This window comes from Numenius arquata, chromosome 24 (assembly GCF_964106895.1).
Source record: "Numenius arquata chromosome 24, bNumArq3.hap1.1, whole genome shotgun sequence".
Classification (NCBI taxonomy): Eukaryota; Metazoa; Chordata; class Aves; order Charadriiformes; family Scolopacidae; genus Numenius; species Numenius arquata.
In genome coordinates, this window is record NC_133599.1 from 4,152,984 (window position 1) to 4,165,979 (window position 12,996).

The window sequence follows — 12,996 nt, forward strand, 5'->3', positions numbered from 1 at the left end:
TGTTTTGCTACTTTTAGGGACATTTATGAGGAGAAAGAAGTGGCTTTCCCAGCCACCTGCCACCCCCCCCCCCACGCACACTTTTTCCTCATCCCTCTCATCGCTGCCAAGTTCCAGTCGTTGAACTGGCACCCATCAAGCAGGCTGGAGCTTTGCCACCGCTTTCGGCAGGATCGGGATCTGGGTCCTCGGGATATTTGCCGGGGAAGGAGGTTCCTTGCATACTTTGCAGCCTAAAAAAGCAAAACCAAGCGTCGACTTGAAAATTTATTTTGGCAAGGCAGTGATGTACAGTAATTGCTTTTTCCTGCCGCCGCCTGTAAAGAAAGTAATGAAAGTGGCTGAAATACTGTGGCGTAATATTGGAATTTAATTAAAGATAATGAAAAAGTAGTGATGAATGTGTGCAGGCTGTCTGCGCATCGCTGTTTTTATGATGGACGTACGATACCAGAGCGGTGGAAACTCGGTGGTCCCTCGGGAACGGGACCTGCAGCCAGTGGGAGCTGGGGGGGGGCGGTCCGAGAGAGCTCAGCATGGACCCCCATCCCCTTGCTGCCGTGAGGCTGGAGAGGTTAAACTGTGCCTTTTCGACGTAAAAACTTCTTTAGGGATACCCCTTTCACTGCCGTGCCCTTCATGTTTAGGGCATCAGGCGAAGCTCGCCTCGTTCCGCCTGATTTATGCAAGAAAGCGGCAACAAGGCACTGAGGTTCGTTAATCTGGTTGGCAACAACAAATCCACGCTTAGGAGAGGCCGGGGAGCCCCTTAAAAGAGCACACTCAGTTCCGATGGGAAGTGTGAACGTGCTAAGCCGAGCCTCCCCTGCTCACTAACTGGAAAGCACAACTGACGGCTAATAAATTGGAGCGGTGTCTAATGTAAATATAGAATTAGAATATGCTCTTCGTACACAGTTTTTGGAAGCTCCCAGCTTTCGGTTTGGAGAAGCTCTGCCTAGACGTGCAGCTGTGTGCTGGCATCTAAACCTGAGCTGGTACGAGCTCGTGAATTCAGTGAACTCCTCTTGCTTTGGAGAAAAAGCACAAAAGCAACCAAAAAAAAAAAACCACAACCCAAAAACCAACACCCAACCCTTCATCTTCTTGTGTTTCTGGCTGTCAGGGAAGTTACACCCAGACAGAGTTTGGCCCAGCAGCCTCATTGCATGACCTGCAGAGTGGAGAATACGGGAGTGGTGTTGGAGAATGGGAAGCATGGGGAAAAACTGCGATTCCTTGGCAGAAGGGAGGTTGGCGGTGCCGATGCTCAGCAGGAACAGATGCCTCTTCTTTGCAGAGAGAAATCCACAGCCCCTCTCCTTTCCTCCTTGGCAAGACAACCCTCGGGAGCATCCCTGTCTTCCCTGGAAGGTATCTGTGTTACCTGAAACAGAAGCTCTCGAAACCAGAAGCAGTTTAGAGAGGAGATACTGCTTTATTCGATGTTGGGTGCTAGGTGGAAATCCACAAATCTAGCACACCTTGCTGGTGACGTTCACCCATTATTTATACACAAAAGATTCTCTTTATTCCACCTACCTAATATGTAACTCCATCTAGGCTTATATATTCATTAGGATGGCCAAATAGCCCTTTTGCACACGCATATTAAATTTCACAGTGTCAGCAAAACACTTCTGCACAAGTGTTGAGTTCCTCGGTGGTCGTTTGGTTAGGGGTACCCTTCCTCACATTATCCTTTTAAGGTATTGAGTCATCTCAGGACAGTAACAATTTACTGTAAGTTTGCCAATTTCTTGAGGATGATAAGGATGTTCCTTGAAGTAGCCACTGCTGTGTCCTAATTGGTACAGGAGGACATACTTTGACATATGAAAGACCCTTGAAGTGATTAACTACTTCTTGTTATCCCCTCCTTATCGCTATCAGCTCAGTGTCTAACTATTTTCTCACACAGTAAGAAGCTCAGTAATTAACTCATTTTGGTTAGCATGTGGTTATAAACAAAGCAGAGGCCTGCCTTTGGTAACACCATGGAAGCAGCAGGAGAAGACAGCCCTCTGTCTCTCAGAGCCTATATCCCCATGGACAAGCCCCTATTTGCTCCTGTCACCCTGCTCACAATGCCAATGATGAGGCTGATGGTGTTTTTTCTGATTGTGGAACCCTTTTGCCATCCCCACGGCTCTGGGCAGCAGCACAGGCTGCCGGGACGAGCACAAGCCCATGGATGCTGCAGATGGGCTGCCATGCTCAGAGACGCTGGGCTGTGAAAAGCCAGTTTCCCAGCCCACGGTGCAGCTCTTGAATATCTTGGCTCTAAATCTGCTGAGCGGGATGTGGGAAGATGGGACGGCAAGGAGGGGACAGCCTCCACCTTCCCTGCTCGCCCAGAAGCTGCCTTAGGACTGCCTGGCAGTGACTCAGCTCTGGAATGGGAAGAGCAGGCGTGCCGTGCCGTCTGCTTCTCCTCTTGAAGCATCAAGATGGGACTGCTGTACACCGAGGGGTAGAAATAGATCCGCGCCATCTTCACAAGGTGCCTGGAGAGGGGACCACGCTGCACCCCAAAAAGCACGGGCAGCAGCTGAACCCTTCTCACCCCTGAATGAGGCGCTGCTGAAAAAAAACCCCACCATCCCACCCCCATCTCTGCGTATCCCATAGCATTTGGACGACAGTCCTGCATATGTCACCAGGGGAAGTGTCAAACCATACTCGGGAGCCGACTGCGCCAATGCAACACCCTGTCACTCACAGCCGCGGCACAGGTGTGACCCAAGAACACCGCTTCTCATCCTCCCGATTGCATGTCATGTCCTCAGCCTGACGAGCTTCTTATTAGGTTAGAAAGTCAGTGCCGGTTTCAGTCTTTTCTCTCTTCCTTCTCCTCCTTTCCCTGCCTCTTTCCCCCAACTATTCATCTGCTCATCCTGCCACAAAACTCTTGTTCAGTTTTTGGAGCAGCAAGATCTTCCTGCCTGCTTGTGGGCATGGACTTTGGTGCTGGTGGCTGCCAAAGCAGCCTTCCAGGGCACTGAGGACACAGATCTGTCCTGTAACTTGGAGACCATTTTGCTTCTTAACAAGACATACAGCCCTGACAGCAGGAGTCCTGCCTGGGAGGATGGTTGGGCTCCATCCATCTTCTCCTTCCAGCAGAAGAATATCTGCTTCTTTCCCACTACTCAAACTCCCAAGGCTGAAAGGAATTTACTTCCAAAAGCTGAAGGGCCCCTTGTTTGGGGGCCTGTTTGGACTGCACAGTTGTTGCTGCAGGGCAAGACAGTTAACTGTCACAACCAACCATACATCCCTGAGCTCATTTATAGCTGGGTCAACTGGGAAGAGCTGTTGGCAGAACCAATGGCCATGGTAAAAGCAGCCCTTTGCTGTTACAGCTTGTCTGGATCGAAATGTAAGAGTAGAGGGAGATATCCCTGCAAAGTCACATTGGTGGATCTCCTCATGGAAGTCTCTGCAGCATCGGCCCCACCATCACTGTGGTGGGAAATGGTCCAGGAATCAAATCCAAGAGGCTCACGTTGACTTTCTTTCCTGCTGTCACTGGGAAACTTTCCTTCCTAGATAGCACAGGGGAGCTGCCAGCCTGGGAAACCGCTTGAGTGAAAGAGCTGGGCAAAAGGACGTGCTGGAGAGCATGTAAGTAGGGCTTTTAGGAGCAGTTTGTCCCTAAAGGGGAAATTCTCCTTGTTCTCCTGTGGCAGGGAAAAATTAAACCTGGGCTAAATGTTTGGGTCTTTCAGAAGTGACAAGTCAACGTGCCCCCTTTGAAGCAAACAGTCTCTGATCTCGCTGGACACTGGTGTGAACGTGGTGCAGCTCCTCCCATGATTTCCACGCCAGATCTTCCATGGGTATCACTCCACCACAGACTGATTTGCGCTGCCTGAGCTCCTATAGCCCAGCAATACATGCAGCTGATTTCACTCTCAGCCTAATGGAATGTATTATTTTCTATCTTCCTCCCGCTCAGACTCATTTATAGTGATTTCATAGCTCAACCTGCCTCAGCAATAATGCCTGCAAACTTTGAGTTATGCTGAGCTGATCAGTCCCTGGACTGGGAATGTGCCTTTGAATCAAATGTTAAAGCTGGAATCCACTCCATGCTGGATGTTGCATTATACATTGGGAGATTTCTTTTCTCTTAAGGGATGGCTTGCAGCAGAGAACGTACCAGGGAGTGTTGTTCTAGCACAAACACAGTTATTTAAATGAACCACAGCGAGAACAGAACTTGTGTTAGGTTGGGAGGATAAAATTGGATTGAAATTGGATATATTCACATACATACCATTGGTCTCACCCATCCTTACTTTACATATGTTGGATTTCCTGCTGTCAGTATAGAGGAGCAGCTCTAAAATAAGCCAAAGGTATGTAAATGGAGAGTGATATGTTCAAGTGGAATTAGGATTTCACCTCTGGGTTTGTTTGAGAGGCAGAACTGAGGCCAGAGCTCTGCATGGTTTCACACACGCTGTGCCTGTTCGCATCATAGCCGTGGGGTGAGGTGTTCCTCACAGTGTTCTTTAGATTTATATCGCCTGGGTGAGTAAGAGGGGGTTGAGAGCACAGGTAGGAACTGCAAATCAGGGCTCCTGCTCTCTCCCAGCAGCATGGCAGAGAGTGCCCTCCCGCGTCCAGAGCGGGGAGCCCTGTGGGGATGCCCAGGTCCCCCACCCAACACTCCTCATCCTACCCTTGTGTCACCAGTTTGGCTAGGAGATACGGTAAATACTTGCCTCGGTTTCCCTCCTTGCCAAAAGGGAGGGCTCGAATTTATTAGCCCACAAAGATTAATTACCCAGGCTTTGCAACATGCTTTGCACTTCTCAGAAGGACGGGGATGTTCTCTAGAACTGGAAACCCTCCCTCCCTCTCTGCTTTCCCACACTTGCTGCTTGCCATCTGGCTGAGAGGCACGCAGAAAAGAAGGCACAAATCCTCCATTTAATTATGCTGCGCATTTTATTATCTCACCTCAGATTTCGTTAATCTCTTTTACAGATTTCGTTTACATAAGTGGAGTCTTTTAGCTTCGGCAAGCTACATCGCTTTCTCTTCTGATTCTGCAGATATCAGTCAGCTAAAAAGAAAAGAGAGGAAAGAACAAGTGTCCTTAAATTTGTCATTCAGTCTTCCCTAGGCTTTATATATTGTTTCCTCCTCCTCAGCTCCCCATCTAAAAAGCTAGAAGGCAAACTGAAATCAGCACAGCCAAAGCAGAGTAACAAATCCCACAGGGATAGAGGGCACCCACTTTTTGGGGGACATTTTAGCCCAGATAAAACAAAGCGTCCAGACATAACACTAGTGAAACCCATTGCACCACCCCTCAAGTCTGCAGGCAGGAATAGCTGCGTCACATCCCGCCCCTGGATATTTTCTTTTTGCAATTCCCATCCACTAAAAGCAAAGCCCAGGGCTGGATTCGTTAGCGCTCAACACCTCGGATTGCAGCTAATTCTAAGTGTAATTAAGCATTAGTTGTAAGCCCCCGCGCAAGGAGTGAGGGGTTCGGCTCTGACTGCAGGTGCTGAGCTGCCTCCCAGGTGTAGCTTGTGTTATAAGCTCCGTTGGAAATCGCACCCTGAAGATTGAGGACTTTTGGGGAGGAGGAGTAGGGAAGTGGGAAGCAGAGCCAAGGGGAGCTGCGGGGAAGTGTTGCAATGCTGCTAACAATCAATATCAGCTCTAGGGCACAGACAGCACCCTAAGAGAGTGAATAACCTTCCCAGAAGAAGAGCGTGTGCATGAGAGCGGGTGGGGTATTTGAGGACTCCATAAAGTGAGCAAACATGACACAAAAGCCCTTCTGAGGAATATAAATATCTCGTGATGATGAGCTGGTGAGAGGAGGGAAAGGCAGAATTCCCAAGGCAGAAATCAACCTCCTGACAGTACCGTCTGGGGTGTCCTGTAACATCTCTGCTAGCAGTTTCTCCAGGACATCTTGGTATTTTTCCAGCTGCCTTGGGGTGAGACACATCCCAGCTCTGACAGGAACAGCTAGCTGTGGAGGAAGCCGGAAAAGTCAGAAGGAAAAGCTGAGGAGAACAGAGGGAGGCAGGTTGGGGTGCTTTGACCCCTCTTTGCTCAAGTCAGTAGAGGGTGTAGGGCTGATTTGAAGGGAAGGGGATGATCCTTATAATGGGGAAAAGCAACATTTTTGAAGTCAATGCGATCTTGTGCTGCTCAGAGTACTAAAGTTTTCACGCATTGGATCATCTACGGGCTGACTCAGAAACACAGATAAAGGTACCTCCTGGAAACAGAGACTGTAAAGAAGAGAATAATTTCTGAACCTTATAATCCCCCACTATCTCCCACCTTGACCCTTCAAGCCATCAGCTTTACTGATGCCGGTGAAGCACCCTGCCTTGGTAAAGGCTGAGGATGAGACATCATCCTGCCTCCAAACTGACTGAATTTGAGCCAGCTGTGCCTCAGATGTACCCAAAGTAAATAGAGTTGTTCTGGTCATGGCTGGAGGCACAGGAGGGCTTGTGGTTGCAGCGGGGGAGTGTTAGACACCAGGATGTGCCAGTTATTTAACGCTTTGAACTGTGAATCCTTGCTGTTTAAATCCCATTATTGATTGTTGGCGCACCACGTTTGCGAGAGTAAGTTGCACGTTAACCTGCGTCTTGGCCAAATTCCAGTCTGGGTAGCCCCACTGCCTGTCCCACTCGGTCTCCCCCCCAGTTTTGGGGTGGACCTACACGCTCCTTTTGCTGGTGGAGAGAATGGCCCAGCTCACTGCAGGAGCCGCTGCACGGACAGGGCAAACTGTTCCCTGTATTCAAGTGGAAAAGAACAATTTTCAGACTTGGCTAACCAGGTAAGCATGCCTTTGAGGGCTTAGACTGGCACTTAAATCCCTAAAATTGGCAATTTTCTGCTCTGTATACAGACTTTTGAGGGGGGTGCCGCTGTATGGGCCCAAGTTACAAATAAGGGCTTGCCAGTGCATAGGGCTTTGAGATTGGAGGTGACACCGGGCGGCTAATCTGGGGCTGGGTGAAAAAGTGACAAGTTAAACCTGGAGCTGAAGCAGAGCTACAAGTTCCTGCCTTGCAGTTGGCTGGTGGTCACTGAAGGGCAAAGAAAGACCTCATGTTGTTTCCATCTTCCCCATACTAAGGGAGAAGCCGGGTGGGACTGAGGGGTGACCAGTATGCTGAGTGCCCGAGATAATTTATCGGGTGGAGGTAAAACTTTTCTCTGATGCAGCCTCACTCCATTGCCTGGCAGGAGGTGGATGGTGTTCCTTTATATCGACTGTGAGCTCCCTGATAACACCCACTGTCTTCTCACATAGCATCACCAAATACTCTTCTATAGCCAGGCCCTGTGGACTGACTCTTGGGCCATTTGTCCCCTTGTGTGTCCTCGCGGGCTCCTTCAAGTCGCATGGTTCAACGTACCTGGATGGTCTGGACCTTGTTGACATCTGCAGTAGATTCTTCAGAGAAACCTTCCTCTTCCAGCTGCTGCAGCGAGGTCAGGGATTTCTTCTGCCCTCCTTTGTTCTTCTCCTTTTCCTGCAACTTCACAGCACAGAGCAAACAGGGCAGTGGTGCTGGGACGCAGCATCGTGTGGGTACCAAACCTGCTCTGCACCCTATCAACAGTGCGTGATGCCCAGCAGCCAGGAGCCTGCGGAGCTGGGCACAAAACTGGAGGTCTCACTGTTGCCTGGAGCCAACGTGGCATCCTCCCCCAGGGCCACAGCTCACTGGGAAGGGACCCCCCCAGGGCCACAGCTCACTGGGAAGGGACCCCCCCAGGGCCACAGCTCACTGGGAAGGGACCCCCCCAGGGCCACAGCTCACTGGGAAGGGACCCATGAGCTGTGGCCAGCATCACCTTGGGGACTGTAATTCTTGCTTCGGTTTGAGTGTGTGCTCAGAGGAGGAGAGGCAGCCTTTGGAAGACTGATTTCACCCATGTACATCTAGAAGACCCTCAATCACAAGCAGGCACGTAGCTACGAGGGTCGTGATGTATGAGCAATCAATCTGGGGACTGTGCGTGGGTCCCTATCATCTTCCTCAACGAGGCTGAAGGATGATTGTGCTCCCCACAAAAAGCAATTGCTATCCAGCAAGTGGATAGATGTTGGAAACAAGGTTTTTCCTCAGTATCAATGGGTTGTGTCGTGCGGGGGAAGCTCGCTTCGGCTGCGTTTAAGAAGACGCAGTCTCTGAGGCTGCCTGCCTGACACCTTTCAACAGTATTAGTTTCACATCAAAAGAAAAAAAACATTCTCCTCTCTGCACATCCCAGAGGTGACAACCATCTGGAGGATGGTTAATTATTTGTTACAACAAAAAGACCCATCAGTGTGGTGATGGGAGGCTGCAGCTTCTCTATGAAAATTACAGCCACGAGCAGGGAGGAAAGAAACCCGAGCCCTGCTGGCTGCAGATGATAACCCACAATAACCCACATGGGCCTTTTAGTTCTTATGGAAAGGAGTCCAGGCTCTTCCTTTATAGTTTCATATCTTAAAAGTTGTCTCTGCCATCTCCCATAGCCTGTAACTTTGGGACGAGTGGGAGACTGCCAGTATCTGTTTGAACAGAAGGAGCAGATGACAGGGATGACAGTGGCACGGCATGCACTGGCAGAGCTTGGGGGATTAGGGAGGAAGAAACACCTTTCCTGGTTAATTCAGGGCTCCAGCCCATGCAGTACGTTTCTTGGGGTTACCTGCATCTTCCGGAAGTCGCTCTGGGTGAAAAAGGGCACGAAGCCTTCGGTCTGCTCAGCCAGCATTGACACCACGTACACCAAGAGCAAACTGGCCACCACCTTCTTTGAAACCATCATGAGAGTCTGAATGACACAGGAAAGAAGATACCAGGGTGATAGTGGAGAGGGGCCGAGTGACAAGAAATCCCTTTGGCTTTTGATCAGCTGCAATCTAATTTATCCACCAGCTAACTAGAGGTATATTTACTCTTCCAGTTGCTCCTGAGCTCAGAATAGAAGTGTCTTGACTGACAATTCTTCTCTCAAACTTTTTTCTGTAAACAGATTTGTTCTTGAGCAATATCTCCAGGGACTTCAAGCCCAGCCCTTCAGTACTGTTAAAGACTCCCTCTGTTCTGCAAGCTTTAGCCCTCCAGCTGTACTGGTTTAAGACCCGCACACATCCAGAGCAAAATGCTCCCATCAATCCCACTGACAGCAAGGGAGACAGAGTGATGCTGTAAGAGAGAAAAAGCCTTAAGACAGCTGTTTTGTAAAATTTTGTTTTCATATTCCTCGCTCTTGAAAACCTGCATTGATGGACAGAATCTTTTAATAAGCCTCACTGGGTCCAAGAGAGCTGGGAAGGGCATTTGCCAGCCTGGCTCCATAAAAGCCTGGTATAAAGGGCTTTAAAAACTACCTTCTGAAGTGATTTAACAGCGACTTCACGTCAGAAGAGAACTTACGTAAACATTAAGTGTTCTCTTTAAATATTAAAATATTCTCTCTGGACGAATTTAATGAAGTCGGGTCCCACAGCTTAACTACTCTACCTGATTGGAGCCTGATCCTTAATTAGTTTCAGAAACCTCTCAGTTTGGATGTTATTGAAAAGACATTGTTAGGTCAAATTTGACCCCTAAATTAGATTTCCCATAAATATCAGCTGGTATTGAACCGAAGGCCAGTGGAAGTTAATAAATATTCCCTTCTGCAGCACTTGCCAGTCACATCCCTCTGCTGTTCCAGGCCAGGGGAGGGCTGACGGTGGCTGTAGCCCCTCTCCTCTCCCTTGGCACTGCTTAGGGCAGCACCGGTGCCATCTCCTCCCTGCCCACCCAGGCTGGGCCATCAAAGCTATCAGCTGTGACCCAGTGAGAGGTTCTGTTTGCTGCAGTGATCAAAAGAGGATTTCTCAGGCTCTCCCCTTGTAATAACAACGTGTTGATATGCAGATGTGCTGATAACATGGCATTATCTGAGTAGCATCAGTCTTTCTTGCCTTTTCATTTATTCTGCCACCACAATAAAATACTGCCATATACAAGGAAATAAACCCAGCCACCTCCTTCATCTCTTATTGACTATCCCTTTGTGAATTGATTCACTCCCTCTTCCCCTGGAGAAACACCCTCAGACATTACTCCAGTCAAAAAATGTCATTTCTGAATGTCCCTTCCTTATTTTGTAAGCAGGACATGTCTTTCAGACCCGAGATCTCTAGTTCAATGCCTCTCCAAGCAGATATGTACTTTGTTGTTAGCGAATTTGCTTCCCAGCTAGAAAGAGAAAGCACAAAGCCGGAGGATCCCAAGTTCAGCATCAGCACAACAAAGTACCGTGGTCGCATGGGGCTGGGTGCAGCAGTTCCCAGCTCTGCTTATAACTGCGTAAAATGGGGTGAAATGCCAATCTGGGGGCAGGAGGGGTGAACATCCACCTGGTACTGGTGTGAGCACAGCGACAAGACAGTGCATTTATCTGCCGAGCTGTCTTCCAAAAAGAAAAATCAGATCGTTACTGTCAATAGGAACTGTCTGTGACTCGTTTTCTGTCTCTTCAAAGCAGCTCCCTGAGTGCAGAGGGCACCCGGGGCTCCCTGCACCTCTGCTAGGTGCTCACAACAGGCATGGAGGCAGGAGCTGCTAGAATTGATGTTCTAACGATGGGGGATGAGCAGAAAGCACCTTTCCCCTTGGTTTAAACATCGATTTTGTTTCCTCTTTCTTGTCAGAGCTCTCCTGGCTGAAGCCAAGACATGCCAGTAACACCAGTGCTGAGATGAGGACCCATGAGGTGCCCACCTTACTGAGCTTGCAAAGGAGACCAAGCACCTACCTGGGAGCGCAGCCACGGTATGCTGGAGGTCAGATCTCTTCTTGCTCCTGGTCACACTCGGATGCTCCTGCTGGTTTTCCCACCCTTTATATATGTGTAGGGGCACCAGTGCACTGGTTTTCCCACCCTTTATATATGTGTAGGGGCACCAGTGCATGATCGTTTACCTGCGTGGGGCCACACTTCCAGCAGAGCTGACGAACCTGGCGTGCGTGGAAACGTGTTTGCCAGGCAGGGAACGCTGTTATCTGCATTGGATTTTTAGAAGTTTCTTGTTTCCAGGAAGATGCCCTTTCCTCCCGCCCCAGGTTTGAGGCTGGCAGCCATTCTCAGTGGGTCCCACAGCTGGACAGGGCATCTCTGCCTCAGTTTCCTCAGCTATAAAATGGAAAAATTCCTCTCTCCCAGCTTGTCTATTTAGCCCATGAGCCCTCCAGGATAAAGCATTTTTGATGTGAGTGTACCAGTGATAAAATGATGCCTGTGTCTTAATTATATTTCTACTATAATGTGGACAAATCACAATAATAACAATGTTGCTGCAAAATAAGCATAATGCAGAATGAAGTTTGACCCACGAGCATTACGAAAACTGTAGATTTAAGGTAATAAATCCCCTGGCAGGATCTAGAGCTAAATATTAAAATAATAAATAAAACTACACATGCTAAATCTCGCACCTAAAAAGCTTTATAAACTGAGCAGAGAAGTGGGGAGATATCAAAGTCAGCCGGGGGATCTATCTGTCCATTTTGAGTGGCCCCCTCTACCACCCTAACTGAGCATCACACAGACCTGGACACACCGATCCCCCTCAGGGACACAGAACCGTTCACTGCCATCTCTCTCTGGACAAAAGAGGTGCAGACAGAGCAAGTGACTTCTGTAAGATCTCATCTTTGGCCTCTTCAAGACCATCAGGTTGATGTTGGAGGGGTTGGGACCAGGCCAGGGTGCTTCTCCTGGACGGGTGGCTGCGCACAAGGAAACCTGAGAGCAACCAGGCGAGATGAAATAGGAAAAAATGAGTTGGGGAAGCAATGAAATCCTCCTGCATCAAATGGCTTTACGGGGTGTTGTAGCAGGGGCGAGCAGTGGCATTCCTGCCTGGCTGGTTGAGAGCTAAGCACTGGCACTATTTGCTGGAGACAAGGGGACAATCGCTATTGCCCAAACCCATAAAATGCCTTTTCTCACCCAGCTCCATCGCAGCCAGTCGATAGGATATGTACACACTGTTCTGCACGTCGGTCCTCACAAGGGACTTGCTGCTGTCACTACAGTCAATAACGCTCAATTTGGGCCCCAACCCTTCCTTAAAAAACGTGGCAGTCATTAAGATGCTTCCCAGATCCCTGCGCGTTTACTGCAGCTTATTGCTGGGCAGTGAAGTGGTCCTGGCTATAAAACTTCCAGAGAGGTCAACATAGTTTTTCTTCCTGGGACCATGTGTATGTGTGTCGATGAAAAGGACATTACAGGAGAGTGGGGTTTCCCCCCCGCCCTGCCCCAGTCTTTGCTAAAGAATCTGCGTAAAGCCCATTTGACACCAGTTCCCATTTTAATTGACTTTTCCAGTGTTTTTCGCACGGTTATGATGGATGCAGCTGACAAGTCAGCAGATGGTGTTGGGAAGTGACAAATTAATTACCAAGAAAGGTCACTTTTTCAAACCACTAAACTTTCCCATGTCTCGTCCCCTTTTACCTCAAAAATGTGGCCGCCTGGCAGGTTTCCCACCCATCTGCGATGAAGCCTTCTGCAATGGGAGAGGACAACCTTTAAAAATAAAAAGGGATGATGGAAATTAATCATATCTGTATTAGCTGGATGCTGTCTGCCAGGTTCACCTCTTAATTATGCAAGAGTACTCAAAAAGGAAAGGAAACAGAGAACTGAAATAAGGGACCTGACTCCAAAAGTTCTTCAGCGGAAGCACCCACGTGGGTGGGAACAACAGGGACTTTTTTTTTTGCTTTAGGTTTGCTCAGTCCAGAAAAGCAGCTTTTGGCATGTCCCCGTTGGCCACGCAAAACGAGAATAAATAAAAATGAAAATCGCAGCTGGAAATCTCACTCCCCGGCTTTATAATGCAAAAAAAATCTGTCCTGCTGCAGTCCCCGTAACAATTTGCAATCTGCAGCCCTCCCCAAAACTCTCCTTGTTTTATGGAGCAGAATTGCAGCG

The 12,996-nt window shown here is 48.9% G+C and overlaps 1 protein-coding gene across 1 annotated transcript; it reads right to left on the reverse strand.

Moving 5' to 3' along the window:
- Positions 1-5,069: 5,069 nt before the first annotated feature.
- Positions 5,070-12,543, reverse strand: MLN (motilin). Its single transcript, XM_074163533.1, has 5 exons — positions 12,517-12,543; positions 8,707-8,832; positions 7,419-7,541; positions 5,896-6,004; positions 5,070-5,077 (listed from the first exon to the last, which is right to left on the reverse strand). The coding sequence occupies exons 2-5, from the start codon at positions 8,824-8,826 to the stop codon at positions 5,070-5,072; spliced, it is 360 nt and encodes a 119-aa protein (XP_074019634.1). The 5' UTR covers positions 8,827-8,832; positions 12,517-12,543.
- Positions 12,544-12,996: the final 453 nt, after the last annotated feature.

Coding starts and splice junctions, on each gene's coding strand:
- MLN (XM_074163533.1), bottom strand. CDS start 8,826: ATGATGGTTTCAAAGAAGGTGGTGGCCAGTTTGCTCTTGGTGTACGTG. Junction 7,542..8,706: donor GCGACTTCCGGAAGATGCAG/GTAACCCCAAGA, acceptor TGTGCTGTGAAG/TTGCAGGAAAAGGAGAAGAA. Junction 6,005..7,418: donor ACAAGGTCCAGACCATCCAG/GTACGTTGAACC, acceptor CTTCCTCCACAG/CTAGCTGTTCCTGTCAGAGC.